Source organism: Pagrus pagrus (assembly GCF_965226575.1).
Source record: "Pagrus pagrus genome assembly, chromosome: 19".
NCBI classification, from domain to species: domain Eukaryota; kingdom Metazoa; phylum Chordata; class Actinopteri; order Spariformes; family Sparidae; genus Pagrus; species Pagrus pagrus.
Genome location: NC_140203.1, coordinates 7394343 through 7418536, shown reverse-complemented (window position 1 = coordinate 7418536; position 24194 = coordinate 7394343). Strand labels below are relative to the sequence as shown.

The 24194-nt window shown below is 41.8% G+C and overlaps 1 protein-coding gene and 1 long non-coding RNA gene across 2 annotated transcripts in view; one reads left to right on the top strand and one right to left on the bottom strand.

The window, feature by feature from the left end:
- Window positions 1-12: 12 nt before the first annotated feature.
- LOC311275019 lies at window positions 13-3785 on the bottom strand. The gene is made up of 3 exons (XR_014624811.1): window positions 3524-3785; window positions 2334-2384; window positions 13-467 (listed from the first exon to the last, which is right to left on the bottom strand). It is a non-coding gene; the product is annotated as an uncharacterized lncRNA (long non-coding RNA).
- A 1011-nt stretch (window positions 3786-4796) lies between these two features.
- Window positions 4797-24194, top strand: part of csgalnact1a (chondroitin sulfate N-acetylgalactosaminyltransferase 1a) — a 34737-nt gene continuing 15339 nt past the window's right edge. Inside the window, exons 1-4 of the mRNA XM_084383325.1 lie at window positions 4797-5353; window positions 16659-18023; window positions 20923-21139; window positions 23147-23248. Coding sequence (XP_084239451.1) covers window positions 17249-18023; window positions 20923-21139; window positions 23147-23248 — 1094 coding nt within the window. The 5' untranslated portion in view covers window positions 4797-5353; window positions 16659-17248. The remainder of the gene's footprint in view (window positions 5354-16658; window positions 18024-20922; window positions 21140-23146; window positions 23249-24194) is intronic.

Here is a 24194-nt window from a genome sequence, read left to right as displayed (position 1 = left end):
TTATCTCGCACGTATAATACAGTGTCAATGAGCCTCTGTATGTGTGAACAAACAAAGTGATTCCCTCATGTCTCGTTAAGATGCAGAAAGCCCGCAGGACATTGTTTCCAACATGCTGGCACGTTCACATCCTAATTGCCTTTTCCCCCCTCGTGCACGCTGACACCGCTCTTATCACTTTGTACATAAAACATCCATCCAACAGGCAGTGATGACATCACGATGAGTATGCACAGGTCGGTCTCTCCACAGGTCGGTCTGCTTTGTTGTCATAAATGCTGCGAGTCTTCAAAGAAACACCTTGTCACACCAGGTAACGCCCGCAGGCTTCAGTCAGGAATGATTCAAGCCGGGGATGATGGTTCTCCTCGGGTTGGATCAGGTGTATTTATGCGGTCCTTCATCACAGGAAGGTCTCGGCGGTATTCCTGGATCTCGCAGTACGTCAGAACAAAATGATGCAACTCCTCAAAGACAAAAACAAAAGCACAAGACTCAAATTAGCATGAGAAAGAGACAAACCTACTCGTGATGTATTGAGAGTCACACTAGAAACTTTATTGATCTAGTTGTTTTCTCTGGTTCACTTTTGTGGAAGCTGCAGTTCCATTCTCAACCATGTGGGGGCACTATATTGCCATATATGTGACATGGTGTGTACATGTAGGACAGCCTCCGCACTCACTGTGTATTTTACTTCAATGGCACATAGTATAAATCCACTTCCCAAACTTTTTCTCCTCGCAGGTCCAAATCTGATCCCAAGTTCCCTTAATTGACCGACTTTCTAAGCAAAGTGTCACTGCCTACCTTGCTCAGATGATAAAAAAATAATAATTAGGGCTTCTGGTCATTTGAAAGGGTTTTTTTTCTCATTATGACAATTTCTTCCTCACTCAAATCGAGGGTCTAAGGACAGGATGTGATGGTGATTTTGGGCTACATAAGTAAAACTGATTTGATTTGTTTGATTTGATAAAGAGCACTTTAATTCAAATTAGATGCATCTGTTGGGCCAAATTAAACCCAATGGTAAGCTTTGGCCTCCAAGCAGCCCTTGCAAATATCAATATAATCAATTTAGAGGAATATAGGTTGCAATTAAGCGTTTCAAGATGATTTTGTTTCTTATCCTACAGTCCTGAGCCCTCTCTACATCAACACACATGGATTATATCATATGCGCTGTTACTTACATTAACATCGTGTCAAAGGAAGAAATATGACAGTGTCTGTGACTTATTTGTGAAGAAAAGGTTCAACAGACCAACAGGATCTCTGGGAAGATAATCGAGGAGTGGCTGCTATATATTATAGAAGAGGTTGTTGTTAACCTTTAAAGTAGCACTCAGGTGCTCCATAGGGAAATCCTTCAATGTGTCTCTGTGCAGTTGTGTAATTGAGGGAGGCTTCTCCTGAATCCACTGGAGCAGAATGAATGTGTTTCTCTTGTTGTTTCTTTGTTTGTTTGTTTGTTAGTTTGAGCGTTGCCGTGCAGAATTATGTGCAGAGTTGTTTTATTCGATTTTTTGATTCAAGCATGTCAAAAAACATAAAATAAAAGGAAAAAAAACGCTTTCAAATAACAAATGAAGAACGACAAAATGAAAAAACAATAATCCTCCACAGTGAGTTTGATGAAGAAGCTGTCAAAAACGACACAGCTGACATGTTTGAAAAGGAGTAGGAAGAACTATGCAAAGTACACAAAGGAGAAGGAAGAAGTACTTCTAGTATGCTGTTTCCATTCTCATCTGATGACGGAGGAAAGTTTATTTGTCCTCACATTCAATCTCAGTTAAAGACTTATATATACAAGCGTGATTTTGTCTGGATGTATCGGATTTTGTAACAGTAAACTTCAATTAAAATTTAAAGGTGCACTCTGTCGTTTTGGGTAAGACATTTTAATCGGTAGAGAAAGATCTCTATTCACTGATTTATTTATTTTTATGCCTAAACAAACTAAATAAACAAACTGTCTTCATTTTCACGACTGAATAAACAAACTGACCTTAAAGGACAACACAATTTCCTGCTGTTTTACTGTTCATATGTGGCGGACCCTGCCACCTTTCTAGCTTCAAACAGTGTTCTGGGGACCTTAGTTTTTTTCAGGATTATAAATCTCGTAAAGTTCGTATATTGGCACATATTGGTCAACATATACACCAATACCAATATATCTGTGCAGTGGCGGATTTAAGAAATTTGGGGCCCAAGGCAAAGGCAGGCATGGGGCCCTCTGAAATGAGAAGACAACACACAAAACAACAGGTCAATTATACAGATACATACATTTTAACAGAATACACATGTATTATTTGTTTTACCTTTTGTCCCTCTCTTCCTGTCCCATTTTCACGTTGTCTCTCTCCCTCATTCTGAAAACAAACACACACAAAACACAGTATAAGGCTCTGACCCAGTGGTGAAGTGTAAGTATATTTACTCAAGTGCTGACTAGACATATTAGGATTTCATGCAACTTCAATTTTGTCTGCTCCGCTGTATCTCAGAGGCAAATACTGCACTTTCTACTCCACATCATTTACGCTGCTGGTTACATAATTCAAACCCTTCCTGCCCAGTGAAAACCATGTACCCTCAAAATGATGATTTAATGCTAATATTTGTGATAAACTGAAAGAGTCTTCCTTTGTGGGGTGACTTCTAAAGCCAAAACTCTTTAAAAAAATCGTCTTGGGCCAGCTGGAAAATACATCATGACAAGACTTCAGTGAAGTTAGTTTTAAGTTGGATATTCGACATTCGCAAGCCACTCCAACATTTCATGTTCACCCGTATTGCAGACTTTCCAGTAAATACACGGAGAAGACGGCTACAGCGTGTACCGACTTCATGTTTTCAAAATAAAAATGTGGGATATTTAAAGCAGAGATACTGTGTTTAAAGCTATTGAGAAGCTATTGAGCTAAGATGCTAATATTTACATATAGCCTAAAAATGTATAAAAAATTATGAACAGATGTAAAACGTAAAAACAAGAGGCGTATCTCATGCAGCCAGTGTAGTTACATGATCTTACACTGATCTCGAGTCAATTGATCACATGACCTGGAAGCTATTGAGCTAAAATGCTAATATTTGCATATAAAAAATAATAAAAAATATTTAGAGGTTCAAAATGTATAAACAAGAGGCGCATCTCATGCAGCCAGTGTAGTTACATGATCCCAACATAATTTTGAGTCAATTCATCACATGACCTGGAAGCTATTGAGCTAAAATGCTAATATTTACATACAAAAGTTAATAAAAAAAATAATAGAAATTAATAAAAAATATTTACCATATCAGCTTTAAGACTGTGTGAGTGTGTGTCATGATGTGAGGTCAAAGGTCAATATTTCCCCCCATTTTTCCTGGCTCTGTAGTCTAAAAACATGGATATGGCTGGAGTGTTTTCACACAGTGGCATTGCTGTTTAAGTCGGGTGAAAAGTAATAAGATAATTGGAAACATTCAGGCTCACAGAGGAATATTGTCACCACAGAGTCACAGCTGACATCTACATGATTTTATCCACATGGCAGCTGCTGAGTGCTCTTGTTTTTCTGCGTGTGCTTCCTGATTGAGAGCCCGGTCTGTGTGCACAGCCCCTCAGGTCGACTTTAGATTAAGACGGATCTTTATGTCGACTTCACATTTATAGGAGTCAGTCGGACTTCTTGTTGGCCTCGGAAATGAAAGGCAGTAGTGTTTCCTCCTCCTGTAACGGTGTCTTGAATTGAACTAACAAGGCTGTCTTTATGCGAGGAGCGGGGCGGGAGGGGAGGGAGGAGAGCCGCCGGAGCCCGCATGAAGGAGCGCCAGTGTCAAGCTCACCATGGCAACAAGTACGACTTCCGTTCAACACCTTCAAAATAAGACGCATGTCTGGCCTATGTATGTATGGTAATGTGAGGTGGAAGGACATCTGAGTTAATATACTTTTATTTTAAGGAAGTAAAAATAGTAATATCACAGTGTAGCCTAGCCTAGTTATACCTTGCAATTGTATAGGCTACTTTTACACCTTTCTTCACACATGCTACTATAAAGTGCTGTCCTGTAATGTACCATTCACCATTATTTTTACCTAAATCTACAAGTTGTAAAGATAAAATTAGATTAATTTGTAACTAAAGTCGGCCTGTAAGGACGGACAAGTGAGTAGATGAGTATTCCTGCTGACAAATTCTGTAGTCTCATTTAGCCATTTGTTGGCAACCGCCATTTTTTTATGTAAGCCCTTTATAGTTCAATTATGGGACATTTAATTATGTATTTTATGTAAACAAATTGTGTCCATATATTAAGCCTGTGGTACCCACAGACCTTATTTCAGGCATTTAACCAAAAAACTGTTTTAAAAAACTTCGACTTTGAGAGTGGGAACCAGATGTGCAAAAATGCTAACTGATTTCTGGATTTTAAGACTACAAACTACACCAATCTATTTCCTCTAGAGACGCAATTCCAATTTATTTGCAAAATATGTATGCAAAGAAAATGCTATAACTGATTTCTTTCTAGTTTTTTGTAGGATAAATTATATTTTAGTGCCAAAAATGTAGAAACTTTGAGGCACTTGCTAATGGTTGAATTACAGGATGTAGAGCACAAATAAAGAGGGAATGTAGGGAAATACTTTGTTTACTTTGGAGAGCGTTGATGAGAAGATTGACACCACTCTCATGATTGAAATCGTATATATATAAAGCTCCAGTTAGCTTGGCTTAGCATAATGACTGAAGCAGCGGGAAACAGCTAACCTTGGCTTACTTCCTGGATTTCCGATCAGAAACGCCTAGCTTAACCCTGTTAAAACCATCATTTTTTTTGTTTTTACACTTGTTTAATTCCTTTTTAATTATTAAACAAGCTAAATATAGCCTATATGTTAGTCTAATATAAGTGAGGTTTGGAGGAGCTGGCGGCTAGCTTCCCCCGTTTCCCAGAAACGTTATGACAGCTAACGCTAAGCTAACGTTAACTTCTCGACAGTTGGTATCTCAACTTGGGTCAAACTCAAACTGAAACCCACTTAAAGCACTTTTAACCGGTCAAAATCATCGTGAAACAGGTTAGTACAGTAGTTTAGCAGCCTTAAAAATCATCAACTGGAAAAAGCTTGTAGTGTGTTTATTGTGAAGGCAGCACCCCTCGTGTTCATGTGTTACTCCGGCGAGCTTGACGCCACACGGCGGTACAAACGCTCACACCCGCTCCCGCACTCCGCAAGTGTCGGCAGTGGACCGGTGGAGGGCTGCGGGACGGGACCGCAGCACCGGGACAACACAAGACCTTCACCCAGGATGGACTGAAGCAACGACTCGGGGAGCAAGAGGTCAGTTGGGTCCCGGGCGAGAGGGCATGTTAACTACAGATTTAGTCAGCTGACAGTCATAATGTTAAAAAAAATCATAGTCACAACATCTTAACAGTGAGCTTGTGTTGACCACTCGCACGCTGCTTAATGTTAACTTTAAGTTTGCTGCATTTATGGGACATATTCAGCTGCTTTTCATGTGCAATGTAATCAAATCATGTCTGTTTTTTCCCCCCACTTTCACTATTGAAAGCTGACAAACGTTTCTGCACAGTGAGAATAACTTGAATGTGTTCATCCATCCTTGCAGTTGATACTTGCGGTTTTCTGTCATATTTAATATAAATGAAAAGCCCTTAATTGCAATTATTATGAAAAAGCAGCCAGGTAATCAGTCTGTGGGGCACTTTATAGCTAAATCAAAAAGGGAGGAATTAAAAAAAACAAAAACAAAAAACCGCCCACCGTAATTTCTGTTGGATGGAGTAGACCCAGATAATAAAATTACATGCACTCAGTGTAAGTGCAGGCTTCTTTTTTTTCCACAGTGTTCCTCTGCATCTCGCTCACACTCACACAAACACACACGCACACCCGCACAAACACACACATGCATGCATACCGTACACACCACACCACACATAGAGTGTGCTGGAGGTTTTATCAGGGAAATGGTCCTAATCCTGCTTAGTGCACTCACTAGCAGGCACCTAGCACCCAGAAATATTTGGTTTGCAAGCTGCCAGAGTTGTTTTGCTCATATTGGAAGAATGAAACCGGAGATTATGTGGGATTTGGGGTTGTTTAGCAAGCAGAGAGGAGAAAGACTTTGCAGGGTGTACACATACGGTATGCACAGGGTAAATTACTGACATGCCTGTACCCTATATGAGTGATTCGCTGGCATAATTGATGTGATACTTGATGACATATATGTGCCTTCTGTGCCTGGAAGATAAAGTTGCCCCCTTTTAGATGCTCAATACATGTGTGTTTGTGTGTGTGTGTGTGTGTGTGTGTGTGTGTCCTACATGTGTGTTTAGAGTCTGGGATTGTGTGTCTGCGGCCTGGCAGACAGCATGTACTCTCATGTTTCACAGATCAGATAACAGGACGTTTTAATGGCACTGATGTAACGTCCCCTGCAGCGTATTGACATGCTACCTCTGATGATATTACAGTTGCCCTTGCTCATTCAGATAAAGTTGGTGTATGTAAACCACTGAATTAAAAGTAGAGCTTATGCATGGTAATCAAGTGTATGTTGCCCCTAGGTTTAACTGTCATCAGGTGAGCCAGTTTATACTTTCAACAGCAGAAGGTGGAGCTGTTTCAGTTGTAAATATTGTTATAAGTGCTTAACACCAAACCACTAACTGTGCTTTTGCACGCAAAGAAGCTACAGTTGAGAAATTTCTTCTGTTTAGCTGGGTAATATTTTCTGTGTGGTAGTTTACCGTCCAGGGAGAAGAGGGAAGTAATGAGCTCTGGTCCTCGCTGTTCTTGGCTCGCGGTTGTTACCGCTTTCACAACTCATTTGCCAAACATTTCCGTACGGTAGATTCTCGTTCAGCGGACCTCTGTTGCCCAAGTGGCAAGAATTGCAAAAGTGATGATGTGCAATTATGATGGTGTGTTGCAGGTGATGGGCTGCGATGAGCGGAAAACCTTGTTACAGACTCAGGGTCCAGATAAAAGGCAGAAAACAAATTGCATACAAAAGCACATTTAAAGATCTTGATTTGAAAGAGGGTCGTCTTACAACGAGACAGTTGTACCAATGTCTCCACAACTGGGATTGTGCTAAACCTTGATAAAGATGTTTTAAATTTCAGAGATATTTAAAGGGCTTTATGTAACAATTTGTAGCAATAAACATGTATTAATCACTATTTTATTGGCCATATGTGAGCGGCTTGTAACGTGATGTGAAAAATGAGACCCTCAGCATCTCTCTTGGTTGTCTGTACAAGCCTGTGGATGATTTGTTTCAGTTGTTTAATGCTGCTGGACTGTGGATTTCTTTGTGAAGGACTCAGATTTTGTGCGACTGTCCAAAGGATGTGCCTCATCTCAGTGCCTCTTTCCACTCTGCTAACAGTGAGCATCTCTGGGCCAATATTCTGCATTTTTCTGATTATCGGTATCAATGTTTTTCATCTGCATGCATAATACAGTTCGGTCGAGTGTTACCAATCTCTCATCCACTATTAGAGTCAGTTCGGTCTCAGTTTGTCAATATAAAGATGAAATTGTTTCTGAAATTATCACCTATTGATAATGTTCCACTCGTAAATTCACTGTCAGCGACTGCGAGGCCTGTGGCAGAGGAAGTGTCTTACTGAACACCGAGGTTTATTATATCGCACTATAATTAGGCAGAGATGAGCAGTGCCCTGCTGGAATTGTGTTGTGGTTTTTCATTGTGTTTTACTGAATGAGGAAGCTGCCCACTAATTTCCCCATTCTGGATGGACACAAATAGCACATTGTAGAATCGTGTGGTGTCTGGTGTTGTTGTATTGGTTGATGAGATAGATCAATCTTGTTTTTTGACTCCGAGGGACATTGAAATCAATGTTTGTGTACCCCGCTGTTCATTTTAGATAGCATCAGTCACTTGTTTATGATGGCTGACAGATACTTCTTGTGTCTTTAAACGCTAACAAAGCACATTTCCCCATTCTTGGTAAGAGCCAGCGAGATACTCGATGTGCAAATGGTATACCGCAGCTGACGTTTGAGACAATTTCATAACAACATACCAGTAAACACATAACATAAGCGAGGATCCCTTAAAGGATTAGTTCACCCAAAAATTTAGCTTCCTTATTTTCTAATCAACTTTAAACCGGCCGTCTATATTTAAACTTATACTGTTATTGCAGACTGATAAAACAAAGATTGTATGTTAACTTCCAGAGATTTGAATTACCCCACACGAGCTGTGTGGAGCCATTTTGTGTCACGTCCTGGAAATCTGGACTGTTGTTATTGTATCAGCACACATTTTGAGTGGCCACAATCATACGTCAATCTTCTGTTATAAAATTATAACAAAAAATTATAATAAACACATAATAACACATCCTGACCGGTCACAGTGCCTATTATAACAGTAGGATAACCATCTGATCCCATAGCTGAACTGCAAAACCAAAAACAACGAGCTGAAAGACGTTAAAATGCTCAGTAAAGCATAGTGTCGCATAGGGCACAGCGGCAGTAGTGCTGCATCTAATGATTATACTCATTACGAATTAACTGCGTGTAAATTGTCAGAAAATGTGTGAAAAACCTCCTCTATCTACCCCTTTTTCTATATTCTCTGCCGCTGCTGTGACCCATTTTCCCCATGGGGCCCATTAATGTTTCATCTGATACAATCTAACCTAACTTCGAAGAAATGGGACACTTTGAGGACCAGCGGAGAGAAAGGGAGAGGGGAGGAGGAGGAGGAGGGATGGCGGCGGGTGAATGTTAACACGGGCCGCTTGTAGTGAAGCAGAGGAGTGTAATGTGGTGTTTTTTAAGGGCCTTCCAGATGGCACGTCGACAGGAAGGTTCCGGGGAAACCGGCCCCTAATGAATGGGAGGGAGAATCACCTGAGGGGACAGGAGACATCAAAGAAACCTTTCTCCGAGTCTCGCGCCTTCTTTTCCTCCCACATGCTCACTTCATACTGACTCCTCTTCATTCTCTCCTCTCGCCATGTATCTGATCTACCAGCTTAATAGTTCCCTCAAGTAATCTGTGGGCATGGTTGACGTTCTCACCAGTCTCCTTTTTTTTTTTTTTGTCCCCTGCATGCTCATTTTCACATTTATCTTAATTAATCTCTCCTCTCCTTCTCCTTGTTTCCTCCCAAGAGGACATTCCTCATTTTTACAGTGAGATAGCTGGAGGGCGAGTTCAGACAGAGCCGTCTGAGCAGAAGAAGCCCCGACATTCGCCGAGGCCAGCGTGCTCATGAAATGCATTAACATCCTTGACCTGTAACAAATACACAGCCCACTAGAGGCTGTAGGAAGACAGGAGAGGGAGACGAAGGCAGACAGTATGGAGCGGAGTTTAAACATGCATGGTTCTGCGGTTTATCGGGTTGTTTGCAATGATCACAGAGGCCACTTGCTTAGATAGATTTGATGTGTATGTGAGGAGGGGGTGCTGTTTAAAAGATTAATGCGTCCGAGCGCTCTCATATAAACGTGTCTAGTTTTTGGATGAGTATTGGATGAGAAACCATGAGTTTAAAGAACTTGTGTTTTTGCATTTTATGGCTGATTTTCTCCAGATAAAATATAGTTTATGCACGATATATATCCTACCAGGAAATTATTGGGCTGATATTGGGAAATTTGGGAAATTGGTGCAACTCTAAGCCAACAAACAGAGCCAATGATATGAAGCCAAATTGCTTTCGGCATTCACACACTCTGATACAGTAGCTGGCTGTTTGCACCTTGAAAGTTGGTTTGCGATCAAGAGAAGAAGTAGAAGAAGAAGAAGAATATGGAATATTACTTTATCCATCGTTGCTTATTACATTTAAGCCTTTGTAACGCTCAGGTGTGCATGAACTACAGGTACTGAACTTCTTTCTAGAATACAAAAACGTGAAATTATCAGTTATCTTATTGGTATCGGCCATAAAAAGCAGGTAATTATCGGTCATTGGCTGAAAATAATCCATATTGTGCATCCCTATTTACAGATTTTGCAAACCACTGTGATTAAAAAAATGAAATGTACTTTGTTTCAGGCATCCATTGGTTTAGATTAATTACCATACCATAGAAACATGTGATCAGCCTCTCAAAACTTTCCTCGGGTGTGTAATTCAACATTTATTACATCAAGTCTGTATTATTATTATTATATTATTGTGCGGTAGTGTGGAGACTTTTAAAGGTGAACTCGCATAAAGCTCATCTCGCTCATCATACTTTCCGACTTGTGGAAACAGTTGTTTAATGTCTCCAGCGGCTCTGGAGGAGTGAAGTCTAATGATGTCACCAGAGGTTATCTCAGCTTGGGGTTTAATGACGACTCATTTGAAACAAAGAGCCTGTGTGCAGTCTGGTGGCATGGAGTTTGAAAGACCTGGGTGTTTATCAGTCAGGGATGGTCTAACAAAGAAACACTATTGGTCACATTATGTGAAACTGTGTTTATACAGAAATGGGTGCAAGGGGTTAATAATAATAATAACAATATAAAGAGTTCTGTTTAAACCTGCCCTACACGAAAAGTGCCCTGAGATAACTCTGTTATGATTTGGCACTATACAGTAAATAAAACTGACATGACCTGACTTGACTTAATGACAGTCGTGTTGTAGACACCTACTGTGCAGGTATTGATTTATGGCTCATCGCATTCCTTTCATTGACAGCAACACCACAACACAAGATGAGTGAATAGCGCTTTATTTATATTCCCAAAGGTACAGTAAGTGTGTTCGCTGTGGTAGAGGTGTGTTTCTGAAAATGAGAGAATAACAGAGCCTTTTTTAAACTTGCTTCACGTTGCATCATTCTCAGAAGCTGCCGTTGGTGAACAGTCACAGTTCTTGTGGTCCCCATGTTTGTATCTCTGTAGTCTCTGCTGCTCTGATATGTAGTTTTTTGAAAAGGCACACATCAACCTCAGTGGCTACATGTTAAGGCTCCGTAGCTATGCCTTCACCTCTTAAAGGATGAGCTCAAACAAAAATCTGTCATCATCTGCTCACGCCCATGCTGATTGAAAGTCAGGTAAAGTTTCGTAGTCCACAGGACATTTCTGGAGCTTCATAGCATTGTAGTGCTCTCCTAAACCACTGAAGTAGATGAGGACGTTTAAAAATGTAAAATAATTTCATTTTTGGGTGAACTTGTCCTTTAATGCATAGCCAATAATCCTGCTTTAACCTCTGCTGATCAGATTTTAACCATCCTTTTCCTGATTCTTCTCTCTCGAGTCCCTCAACTCTATCGAATTGCAACATTAAATCAATCCATCTGCTTTAGATTTATTAAACTTTCGACGATTATGTAACTTTGGCGAAACTTAATGCTAAGTGGATTTTAACTGTGATGGATTGCACAGCTCATGAATCAAGTCTGTTTTTAGATTTGCATAACATGCAGAAATTCTCGGAAAACAATGGCTCTTGAGCGTGAACCTGAAAACAGTTGGCAACGATTTAAGATTAGCTTAAGACTTGCAATTGAAGAGCTCCAACATGCGGTCACACTGATGAGATCCTTTAAAGCAGATGCACAGTATCTCCTCTGTGGTTTCCCCCTCTCTTTGCAATTTCTCTCGCACTCAGACACGCACTCAAATCCTCTCAATTAATGCATCTGCAGAGTGTGCCTGCCTTTGAAAAGAGCGTACACTGTATGGTCTCAGTGCATACATTATTCTTTCAGAGTGACCTGCTTGAGCTCGAATTCATTAAATACCAGCGGCGAGGAAAGAGAACCGGCTCTTTCGATCCGACAGCACGTCCGAGATGCCGCATTTGTCGTGATGAGAGGGTCACAAGGTTGCTTCTCGAATGCCTCAGACATTTAAAGGTCGGCCTGTGTAGGCTGTAGGACAGAGGGGAGCATACACACACGGATAACCTGTTACCTGTGTGCGATTTCTCCTGTGTTAGTGTGACTGTCGACCAGTAACAGGGCCGAGCACTGAGAAGAAATGCAGAAATGAGCCTCGCTCAATGCTCTCTTTTTTCACATCCACTTATACCCTTCTGACTCATTTCAACAAAGATAAACAGAGCACTTCTAACAGGTGTTAAGAGGGTAACATTAATATTTTTGCTGCAAATGGAACAGACACACACACACACACACACACACACACACACACACAAATGTCCCGTGGGCAGGAAGCAGCAGCAGGAGGTGGGGAAGTGATTTCAGAGGCTGAACCAGATGCTGCAGAGCTCGGCTTTGGGAACATCTCTGGTCACCCACAAGAACTAAATCATCCTCTTTTCCCCTCTCTCTTTTTCTCTTCTTTTGGCAGCTTGATTATTTATTTCATCTCTCCGTCTTTGACCCTCTCCCACTCTCGTCGCTGCATCGCTGTCTATTTCTAGCAGAGAGAATGAAATATGTGAGACGGGGGGGAGAGTACATTTATCAGTTGTCATCTCAGGAAGTGGTAGAAATGTGTCCTCTGTGTTGTTTCTCTGTTGGTAAACAAGCCTGACAGCATGTAGATTTATTAGCTCTGTTATGCAAAGAGGATTTGGCAAACGCCTTTGCATGAGATCTTTGACGGAGGTTGCGTGAACTCAAGAGGTCGAAACAAATGCAAGGAAACTGTTATCAGGTTCTTGTTCTGCCAGACAGATTTAGAGAAGGAAGTCACAGGAAAAACAGGAACTCTTCAATGTAATGTAAGGTTCACTTTTCCTGTTGAAATTAACTGCTGCTGTGATTAAACTATTAAACAGGAATTATTACAAACACAAATATGATGAAATATATTAATGAAATATATTAATATGCCGTAAAATGTGGTTGAGGTCAGCCGAGGTGTTTTGTTGTAAGGTGCCAAAGGCAAAGTCACACATTCAGATAATGTCATTTCCATTTGGGTTTACTGGAAAGGAGCTTAAGTATATCATCAACAACGTTTTCTGTAGGCTATGCTGTTCACATAACACAGAGATAAATTGTAATTCAAGTGAAAGACTGCCTTGGGGTAACTTCTTCACAGTGTTGACTCGGCTCAGAGTCTGCAGCCGCGCTCCGTGTAGGCGCAGCGATGCTTTGAGCTAAATGCTAACACCAGCATGCAACATTTACTAATTAGCACTAAACACAAAACAGATGAGGCTAATGGGAATGTCAATAGCTTTGCAGGTTTTCGGTCATAAATTAAAGTATTGCACAAATTGTAAAATGTAATCCCGACGACGCCGATGAGGAAGAGTTTGGGGATCATCAGATTTTTCTCTCTAGACCATAACTGGACTGGATTTGAGGAAACTATGCAACATTGCTAGCAAGAACAGTTAAGTTTAATGGAAATGCATAATATTTCTTCTCTTGATATCTGAATCATTCCTAGTATAATAATATTTGTTTTACACAATGTGTGAAGGAAATATAAAAATCCCATAACAAACACATGTTCTTTCAATATATTCTTTAAAGATAAGCATCACGTGGGCACACGTACAGTAACTCAAAGCAGGAAATTACAGACGCCTGTGTATACATCCCTCCAACAACAAAAAAATCAGAGATGATTATTTATCTGTCGGTGTTGCTGTGTGGCAGCCATAGCTATCCCCATGTGGAGTCCAGTAACCAGGACTGAATCAAATCATTTACTCCCAGTGGTTTGACTGTGAGCTCATAAATCTCAGTCACACCAGCCGCCTTTCAGTGATGAGTCTTTCTCTTGTAACTTAACAACAGGGTTCGGCTGCTCTGCCACAGAGGATCTGTACATCTGTTGTGATATGTTTGGTGATTTTTAAAAAGTAATATGTCTTAGTTTTTTTTTTACACTTCTGTTTTTGTGCTCATCGAACAACTGAGAAATAATGTGTTACTCTGTGAGCTTTAAATGGTGATAGGTGGATTTTTTTTGTAGCTTTTGACAGAGACAGAGAGACTTTTTCGGCCTGTTTCCTGTCGCTATGCTAGGTTAGCTAATCATCTTTTGACTGTAGCTTTAAGACATTTAATCCATCACCTCTGAGCTCTGGCAATTTATTGTCTTACATTGTAAAGACAACATGATCAACAAAAAAAATAATCAACAGATTTATCAATGGCAGAAGTTATTGCGGTCACGATAAGTGGTATTTGTTTTATGTTTGTGTGAGAATAAGCATGTTGCTCTGCTCCTCACTCCTAACGTAGTGCTTTGGTCCCTAATAAAAAGGCAAATCGACCTCCACAATGTCAGAACTGAGTGCATGCTTTCATTTGTGTGAAAGGCTTGTGGTCACTCACTAGCATTAGTGTTGTTTGTTATGGGAAGTCATGAAAGCAGGAAAGTCAAAGTCATTTGGGAGAAGTGATGTAATTATTTTAAGGTTCCCAGCTTGTGTTCACATGGATACGAAAGTAATGAGAGCCGCTTGCGAACCAACCAGAGAAAGTTATTAAGCCGCAGCCACACTATTAATGTCACGCCGTATTTTTCTGAGGATTTATGGTCTCATAAAATGACATCATGAGGATTTTCCTTTAATTGAAAGGATGGTACTCCATCACAGCAGCCATATTTCGCTCTACAGCTCTCGCTCATCCGCTTCCCCCTGAGCAGCCTTTCCTCAAACGTTTTCTAAGTTGGCGGTGGAGGTCCTACTGGAGAGACGCCCCGTCTCTCCTGATTCAACCGTCTGTCAGAGCACAGTCCAGTATTCACTGCTGCCATATACTAATCCTTTCATTAGGCTCGGCTTCTGGCAGCCCTGTCAAAGAGCTGACTGTGTGGGGAGTCAAGAGAGACTGAGTGATACACAGAGATACATTTACAGATATGTACTGTAACGCAAACACTGAAACACCCTCTCACAAAAACCTATGCATGCTCACACATCCTAATACACATCACTGTCACTCACCTTTTCCTCGCTGGTTTTATGTTTGTCAGTGATCATTTTATGAGGCTATTTTGGCTTTGGACCCCTTTAAATGAAGCAATGTCTACTCGTCAGGTTGTGGCATTAATTTAGTGTGGCAATGAGCTGTGAGGGTGCGATTTTTCCGACTTGGATTGTTTCGTTCGAAGGATTTTTAGAGGCCTAAAGAGATTAAAGTATTTCACAGGGAAAAAAAGAAAGAAAACATACGAGAGGGATCCGAATAAAGAAGTTGTTTTTCTTTTGGTATTGCCGTAAAAGGAATAGATAGAGTTAGATATGAAGATGGATTACACTCTAATGCCTCCCCACTAAATATGGAGCCAGGAGCCTTGTTAGCTTAGCATCAAGACTAGAGACTGGCGTAAGCAGTTAGCATGGGTCTGCCTGAAAGGTAACAAAACCCATAACTTTTTCCTTGTTTTTACACTTTGGTCTTTGTACAATTAAACGTCAAGATGTGCTAATTAGTGTACTTTAGAGGAGTTTAAAGGTGCATTTCGTTACCTTCAGACAACACTATCCGAGCTGTTTACCTTTGTTTCAGGTGTTTATGCTAAGCTACGAATGCTAACATGCAACTGAGCGTAGTCTTAGGCTATATTTAAAGGAATAATTTGACATTTTGGGAAGTTACACTCATTTGCTTTATGGCAGTGTTAGACAAACATGTATAACACTGGTGGTTAGTTAGAAATGGGGGGAAACCGCTAGCCTGGCTCTGTCCGAGGCGACATAATTTGGAGTTTCTGCTGGAAATCTGCACTCGACCAAGAAACAGTCAATTTTTACACTTCTGTTTTTGTTTGGATTAGCCAGACAAGCTGTTTCCCCTTGCTTCAAGTCTTCATGCCAAGCTAAGCTAACCATCCCCTGGCTCTCAATTCCTAGTTTAGGGACGGCGACCCCTCTGATTTTTCCTGGGACTCTTTAAGAGGTCCTGACCTCCAGGATGGGAGCCCCTTATCAAGACGGCTAAATATTAATGTCTCTTAAGAACTTGGCATAATTCTCTTTTCATATGAAGCTTCGATCCATCTATTATCTTTACTTGCATATTTTGCAGCGTGGCTGGGGAAAACTGGAGCACCCAGAGGTTTGAACCCTGGGCTTAAAATAAACTATGAGAAAAACTTTATTTAAAAACGTTGCCTTTGTATCACTCCTTCAAACACTCCCATTAGAAATGCTTAATGATGAATGTAATGGTTTTAAATAGACAAGGATATAATTTTGGGTCTTTTGAAAGAGATATTGTATCTCGAGACGCGCTGTGGTTAAATTAAACTTGAATAAATACGTTTTAAAAATAGAGCGCACTCTAGCAGTACGACACTACAGTCACCTACTGTATGTATACTGCAGGTGTAGATGAATATATATGACCCAGATATTTTCCCTGTATCCACTGAACACACTCACAACAACACAAATACGCTGTCATTTGTGTACTTTAAAGCGCACACCCTTGCCCTCCTCCTCGCATTCTCACACATCAGTGACAACATTGTTTTCCGGGAGCTGCAGTCCTCAAGGAATGCTTAGTTTGGCAAATGCAGTTAAACCCTTTGCCATCCCAAGCCAAGATTTTGAAAGTGGCCTGGCATGTTTGATTTTTTAATGACACAAGTGACGTTGAGTAATGTTGGTGGAGGTCATGATGTTAAGGATAATTTTCTCTCTAATGACAAACATCTGCTTTCTGTTTTCTCTGTCAGGAAAACAACATGAGGAAACTACCGCTGGCCAGCCAGGATTTGCTGTCTAATGAAACGGAGCATTTTTGGCCCATGCATCACCCTGCTTCATCTGGGCTGATGTGGCTGAATGTTCAACCGTTCCCAGACATTTCCTGAGACACTGTATATGCTTGGTAACAGGCAGGCGGACGGACAGGAAGAGGACGTCATGGACTGACTGAGAGAGTCAGAGCACATGCAACAGCTGAGTCACATATGAGTTACAGATGATGTAACAATGTAATGATGTCTTCGAGCTGACTGTGGAGCTAATTGGATGAACAGAAAGGGAGAAAGTTTATTTTTTTACAAGCTCTTGACCCTCACACATCACGTTGCCTGTGACAAAACCAGTTACTGTCTCAGGGGATGGAGGGGCAATGACCTAATTCAGACTAAATGACCTCACACTGATAAGTCGCCAGCCTCCGCTCTGGGTGATGGCCATGATTGGCCATGATTGATTGGCCATCACAAATGGACTGTTATCATCGAGGAAGAAGTGTGTGAGGTTACATGATATTTCTGTGTGTGTGTGTGTGGGTGGCTGTTTAACTCTTTGAGTTTTGATGCTACACACAGCGATGCTGCGGCGTGGTATGCTAGCCTGGGTCTCCCGTGTTGGAGTCGTGCTGGTGCTTCTCTGTTGCTCCCTGTCGCTCCTCTATGTGATGACCTGCAGTCCAAGTCTTGCTCTGCCCCGCGCTGGACCCATCCACCCCAGCCTGGGGGGCACAAGGCCGGGAGTTGGAGCTGGAGCAGGAGGGACAGGAGGAGCCCGAGCTCCTGCTCAAAGTGGTAGACCCCCTGGTGTTCAGTCTTATCAGGTGCTCCTCCAAGAGCGCGAGGAGCAGCATCGCCTCCACATCTCCTCCTTGAAGAAGGAGATTGCTCAGCTCAAGGAGGCTTTGCAGGAGCGTAGCCAGCAGCTGAAAGGAGTGCAGGAGAGCCTGAAGAGAGCCGCCGGGGGCCCAGCAGAGGTACAGGACACTGGGGCTGGTTCGCAGGGTGGAGGTCTCGGTGAAGCTCAGGGAGCTAGGACGGACCTCCAGGAGTTCCTGCGGAGCCAGCTGTCGAAGGCCGAGGTGAGTGCTGGCACCAGGCTGCCCAGCGAGTACGCAGTGTTGCCCTTTGAGAGTTTCACCCTGCAGAGGGTGTACCAGCTGGAGATGGGGCTGACGCGTCACCCCGAGGAGAAGCCCGTAAGGAAGGACAAGAGAGAGGAGCTGGGGGAGGTGCTGGAGACGGCCCTGCACAGCCTCAACGTGCCATCATCCCAACAAGAAAGCAGGGGTGCAGCCGAAAAGACGAGCAAAGTATATTCACCATCTGACTTCGTAGAAGGTAAGAAATGATATGCTACCTGTTTTCTATTAACATTATGAGGAAATGTTAACTAACATATTAGGAAAGATTCAAAATGTTGACCTTGAGTGTTCATATTCACTGACAGAGTATTTAAATTGCATTTCCAAGTTGTGTTACTATTGCTGCCACTCTCACAAAGACAACTGGATAATTTCCTTTTACTTCAGATTAGGAACTACAGGAGTGCCTGAGTAGCTCTGGTGGAGCGTGCACCCCGTGTACAAATAGCTGCGTCCTTCACAGCAGCATTGAACCCCGGTGATTCAAACCCTGCAGCGAGGACACGGCACAATCTTCCAACTGATCTACCGGGGCACCCCCAGAACATGCTTTTGACATTTAACTGAAACCACAACCTTTCCCTAAGTTTAATTTAAGTACTTTCGTTGTGTAAACCCAACCAAGGTTTCACAAGACGCTGATCCAGTCAGGGTACATGTTCATGTTAGCTCCGACTAACGTATGTTAATGACAAACTCACTGTCTCAGTCTGACGTGTAGATAATAACATTTGTCACCATTGAGAAAACGAACAAGCATGACATGAACGTAACTTCCCTGACACAGGGTTGCATTTGACAACTTGTTTTTTCTGCGTCCGAGGACCATACTACACTTGCTTCTTCAACCCTGGGACACTTTGATCTTTTTTTTGTGTACATGAATCCCTGGAAGGTCAGAAATATGTGAGTGTGTTTGTGTACAAGTACAGGATATCCTCCTAGTTTGTTCTGCAGGGCTCTGATGAGAACCTCAGGAAATGAACACAGCTGCTCCTCATTCACACGGAGCATCTTTTCAAGCATGGTATTTCAGTGTGTGTGTGTGTGTGTGTGTATCTGCTGTGTGTGATCCGCTCTTTGAAGGTCACCATCTTCAGTGTGTGAGTGGGTGGAGGTTTTAAAGTGAGTAATGGGGGCACCTGACTGAGAGGAAGTGAGCCATAGGTCACTGTAGGGAGCCTCTTACATGTGTACTGTCCTGTCTAATCTATGTGTGTGTTTACGTGACTGTGATCTTAACAGATGTGCATACATTTGTGTGTGTTTGTGTGTGTTCACATAAACAGCCTCTACAATTCCTCAACAAGGCAGAAAGAGAGTGAAGGTTGCTTTTAAAGGAGCGGCGACTGCACCCTGCACACATTTTGGCTTTTAATGCTGCTTAATGGACATTGATTATAAGCAAATCTTGGACAAGCAGGGATTTATCCGAGCAACCGGACGAGTGAAAGGCAGTCTAGATCGCCAGACTGACAAAAGCATCTTCAGGGAGCTTTCAGGGCTGCATTAGCAAGCAAGTGAGCTGAAACTGCACACAAACAGTGGAGGTATGCAAAGCGAACCCACCAACCGCCGAGTTCTGTCCTCGGAAAGGGACAGAAAAGTGCAGTGAGACAGAAAGACAGAGACAGGAAGTGAAGGCATTTAGTCTAAATTGTTGAGCGTGCTTATTAAATGGGAGCTTATCGAGTCCCTCTGGGAAATGAGGCCTCCCATCACAGGAAGCTGGCCAATTTAACAGGAAGGCCTTAATTTTTCAAGCCGCTATCAGACTGTAAATCTTTGCCCACAGACATCTTTCTCTTCCCTCTCTCCTCCTCCTTCCTCTGTCATTTACTGACTTGCTCTTCACTTTCTCTTTATTACTTATGTCCCTCTTCTTTGTGTCTGTCTGCTATGGAAGTCCATTTCTGCCAGTTAATGAAAGAAATGACGAAAACATCGCCTCAATTGACTTTTTACCTCTAAATTTAGACTTTTTTCCTCATAATTTAGACTTTAATCTCATCATTTTGACTTTTTATCTCATTATTTTCCATTTTTATTTCATAATTATGACATTTTATCACATAGTCTGGACTTTTCATCTCATGATTTTTAATTTTAGTTCAGTTTCTTTTGCTTCTATATTCTGCTCACTTTCCAGTTTTGTGTTTCCTTCCGCTTTCTCCCAGTCTCTCTTTTGTCTCTAATTTCAGTTCTCCCTTTCTGTTTACATTTTCCTCCTACCCCGACTGACCTCAGCAGGTCTATTTGCAAGCAATAATCCTTGTAATAGCAGAGTAATTGGAAAACAACATCTCTCTGGAGGGGCAAGCTGACGTAAGGCCAGCAACGAGAACATTGGTCTGGATGACCAGAATAGCCTCCCTTTCAGTGTATGTGTGCTGGGTGTATTATATGTGTATGTACAGTTAAGGCTCTTTGTCAAGCAGCAGCAGACTGCATGGACAATATCTCCTGTGGCCTAACACGCCCTCGTTTCTTCCCCTCACAGTATCAGTCTGTCACAGAGATTTGACAAAGACATAATGATGGAGCTGAAGCTAAAAATGTTCCCTAAAAAAATGTTTATTTTCCAGCGAATCTTCTAAGATTGGATGTTTAAAACTAACAGAGAACAACATGATCCTTGGCACTAAGAAACACAGAAATCTCAAGGGATTTAAACAAAAGCTGCACCCTGGAGGAAACTAGAAAAACAAAATCACTGCGACAAAGAAAGACTAGGGGAGGAACTATAACCACAGAAACTAACATTTGAAACAGAAACTCAGTTTTTATTCTGGGCTGCATTTACATTTTGTCATGCATCATACATTTTTGTAAATTAATAGTAAGTTAACGTTAATATACATCATATTATTAGAAGTTCAACTGATAGAAGTTATTTATTTGCAGCTACAAGATTGAAAGGAACAGTTAAGTGTTTTGTGAAATATACTTGCTTGCCGAGAGGGAGATGAGAAGACATTTCCTGCAGTCCCTAGATGATGAAGAATCGAATGAGCACATTATTTTCAACAGGCTTATATAATGTATATTGCTGTTGTGCATAAATGCAGCTCATGTCTCTGCGTCTCACCCATCAGGTATCACCCGTACAGAGAAGGACAAAGGGACACTGTACGAGCTGACCTTCAGGGGGGAGTCGAGTAATGAATTTAGGCGTCTCGTCCTCTTCCGTCCATTCGGGCCGCTGATGAAGGTGAAAAACGAGAGGGTGGACACGGTCAACGTCCCGATCAACATCATCGTCCCGCTGTCCAGACGCACAGACAAGTTCAAACAGTTCATGCACAACTTCAGGTGGGAGTCAGAAACATTGTGTGAATGTTTTTTGTTTTGTTTCCAGCTCTTACTGTACTCACAAAGTCGCAGAAGCGTTGTGACATAAACAGAAGCGCCGCAGTTAATTATTCAAAATGGTTCTGTCGCACGTAACTAATTCAGGAAAATGTGATCCTCTGTTATTCAAACTCAGTTTGAATTTCAGTTTTACATTTTAATTGGGCAGACAGGGACAAGGAGAGGGAGAGATTAGAAGAAAGAGACGATTTTTCCAGCTTCCTTTTCTTTTTTTAAGGAGAAGAAACATGTAATTAACATTTTGAAACTGCACTTGAAGTCTTATCAGTTCATTTATTTTAGTGTCGGTCGGCATAATCAGAATGTAAACAAAACCCGGAGAGATTTAAATGACTCAGACAAGAATATGAATAAAGATGACCTTGCAGTCACCACATGCCCACAGGAAGTGTAATTTCATATATATTATTGATATAGCTAATAAGCATCCCAAATGTACCACTTAATACCACAAATAGATTCAGGCATGTCTGTGTATGAGGTAAACCATTGTGGATAAAGACAAGCTGATGGGCAGTCAAATGTCATCAGCTAACAGCAAAACGTGCTTGTTTCAGCGTCAGTTCAGGAAACATCCTCCTTAATGTCTGTGATTCATTGTGTTGCTGCTGCTGCTGCTTATCACAGCTCTTTTTACATGGTAAATCCTGCTTAGTAGCAGTGTTGCAGCCCATTAAAATGCCCCCCTGGGCAGACCAGCAGTGGTTGATATACGGCATGGAAAGAAGTGTACTTACTTGAAAGACTCGGCGAGTCGCTGAGCAAACACTTTACCCTCATCCATATTAAAGGTGTGCCAGGACATATTCAATGTGTGTGTGTTTGGGGTGCGATAACGGCGAAGTAACTGCATGTTTATCAAATATTCTTTTTTTTTTTTACATTTAGACTGGAAAATAACTGCATTTCTGATGCACTGTGATATGTTTCCCAAGTGCAGAGATAAAATGTGAATTCACACCAACGCAAACAAATTGCAAGTATGTGCAGTCTGGCACCCTGGAGTTTAAAAAGAAAATGTTGCTCTTTTCACATAATGAAATAATTTCAAGTGGGTTTTTTTTCTACTTTGTGGCTCCAGTGACAAAATGAAGAATGCCTCATCAGATCCCAGCAAAAAATCAATTATTTCTAATAACGCCAGCTTTTACAGAGAGCCTTTAACACAGCAGCATCTATAATGACAGTGAAAATCCTGTTACTCATGGTTACTCAGCATCTTCCGCACGAATTTAGCAGTTTTAAAGCAGCTTGTGCTCATCTAGTTGTGTTTTATGAGACATTCTCCCCCATGTGCTTCTGGGGAAAACTCTGACAAATGTGTCCTTGCTGTGAGAAAGGAGTTGAATTATCTTCAGCATGTGTGTAATATATTTGACATGTCTCCATCAAAGTGCCTGCGGGCATCTCCCACCTGGTCTCTTTTTCACTCGCGTACAATCTCACTTGCTTTAATGTGGAGTCAGAATGAGGAGAGCCGGGATTATAGCTGAAAATGAAGATTATCTTCATAATTAATCAAATTTACGGTTATATTTTGGATTTATTAGTTAATCTTTTCATCTATAAATGTAAGGAAACAGTCTAAGAAAGAAGATTACAGACTCCCAGATCCAAAGATGACGTCTTTTTAATGCCTGCCCAGCCCAAAACCCCAAGAGAGGAAATTTACAGTGATAAGCAGTAAATCATCGCGTTCGAGAAGCTGAACCAGCAAATGCTCGACATTTTTTCTTGATGAATGACTTAAACGATTTAGCTATAAATTATCTGAGTTGTTGTTCGGCTAATCATTTCCACACTTGACAGAACCTAAAACGAGGCCTTCATTTTAAAACCTCTAATTTGACCACAGAGCTCTTCCTTCCTGCAACCCGGCCCCGCTCACTCCGAGAACGCTTTCATCCCTAATGTCCCTTCCTCTGTGTGTTTGTGTGCACGTTACAGGGAAGTGTGTGTGCGGCAGGACGGCCGGGTCCATCTGACCGTGGTGTATTTCGGGAAGGAGCAGATGAGCGAGGTCCGCAGCACTCTGGAGAACACGTCCAGGTGGGTTGGAAGCACAGCCAAAATCGGATCTTTGTATTAGAGGCCAGACGCAGAATGTGGAACGCAATTTATTTAATTAAATAAAAGGCTGCCGCAGTCATGTAGCCGCTCTGTAAAAATATTTTCTCCTCTTCCCATTTTGTAATCTGTCTCCCTCTCGCACAACACACACTCCCTAAACACACATGCACACCTCCTGGCTCGGCGTCCTGCCACAGCCAGTCATCTGTCTGATGAATAATGGAGCAGTGTGCCACCCACACTGAGGAGCTGAGAGCTACCAGCCAACACAGATAAATTACAACAGACCTGTGATCATCCCTGACTCACGCAAAACCTCTAACATGGACACCCACACCTCTGGAGACAATCGCTGCCGGCTGATCAGGAGTCAGATCCGCCATGGATCGGGCCGCAGAGTCCCCGAGGGGGTTGCTATGGTGACGATTGTCGAAGGTTTTTTTTTTCTGTGTGGCCTTGAATCAGTTGGATGTGTAGTATCACACAGCGTCTCTTTGTCCCTCCGTGTCTTTGCCTGCTGCTGTCACCGAGGGGGAATGTGAAGATAAAAAAAAGGGCAGCGTTAAATATCACCTAAGGTTAAATGTGTCATGTGAAGCGCAAAGAAGACACAATAAGAACACAAAAACAAAAACAAACCTGTAGTTTTAATGATTTTGGTGCGCAAGACTTCTCAAAGGAGTGATTGAAAAGGACACACACTGAATGAAGAACAGCCGGAGCAGAAGTAAGCGGCGGTAGAGTCAGTGACAGGGGAGTGTTGGATAAGTACGCTGTAATTTCTCTCTCCGAGCAGCAGCTCTGCCTTGAACTCTTTCAGGCTTTCTGTATTCTTCTCACAGCCTGACAATGCATTCACTGGTTATGTAGCAGCTTATCTGGGTGCGAATCAGCGCCTGTAATCAGCTCTGTACTCCACTTTTCT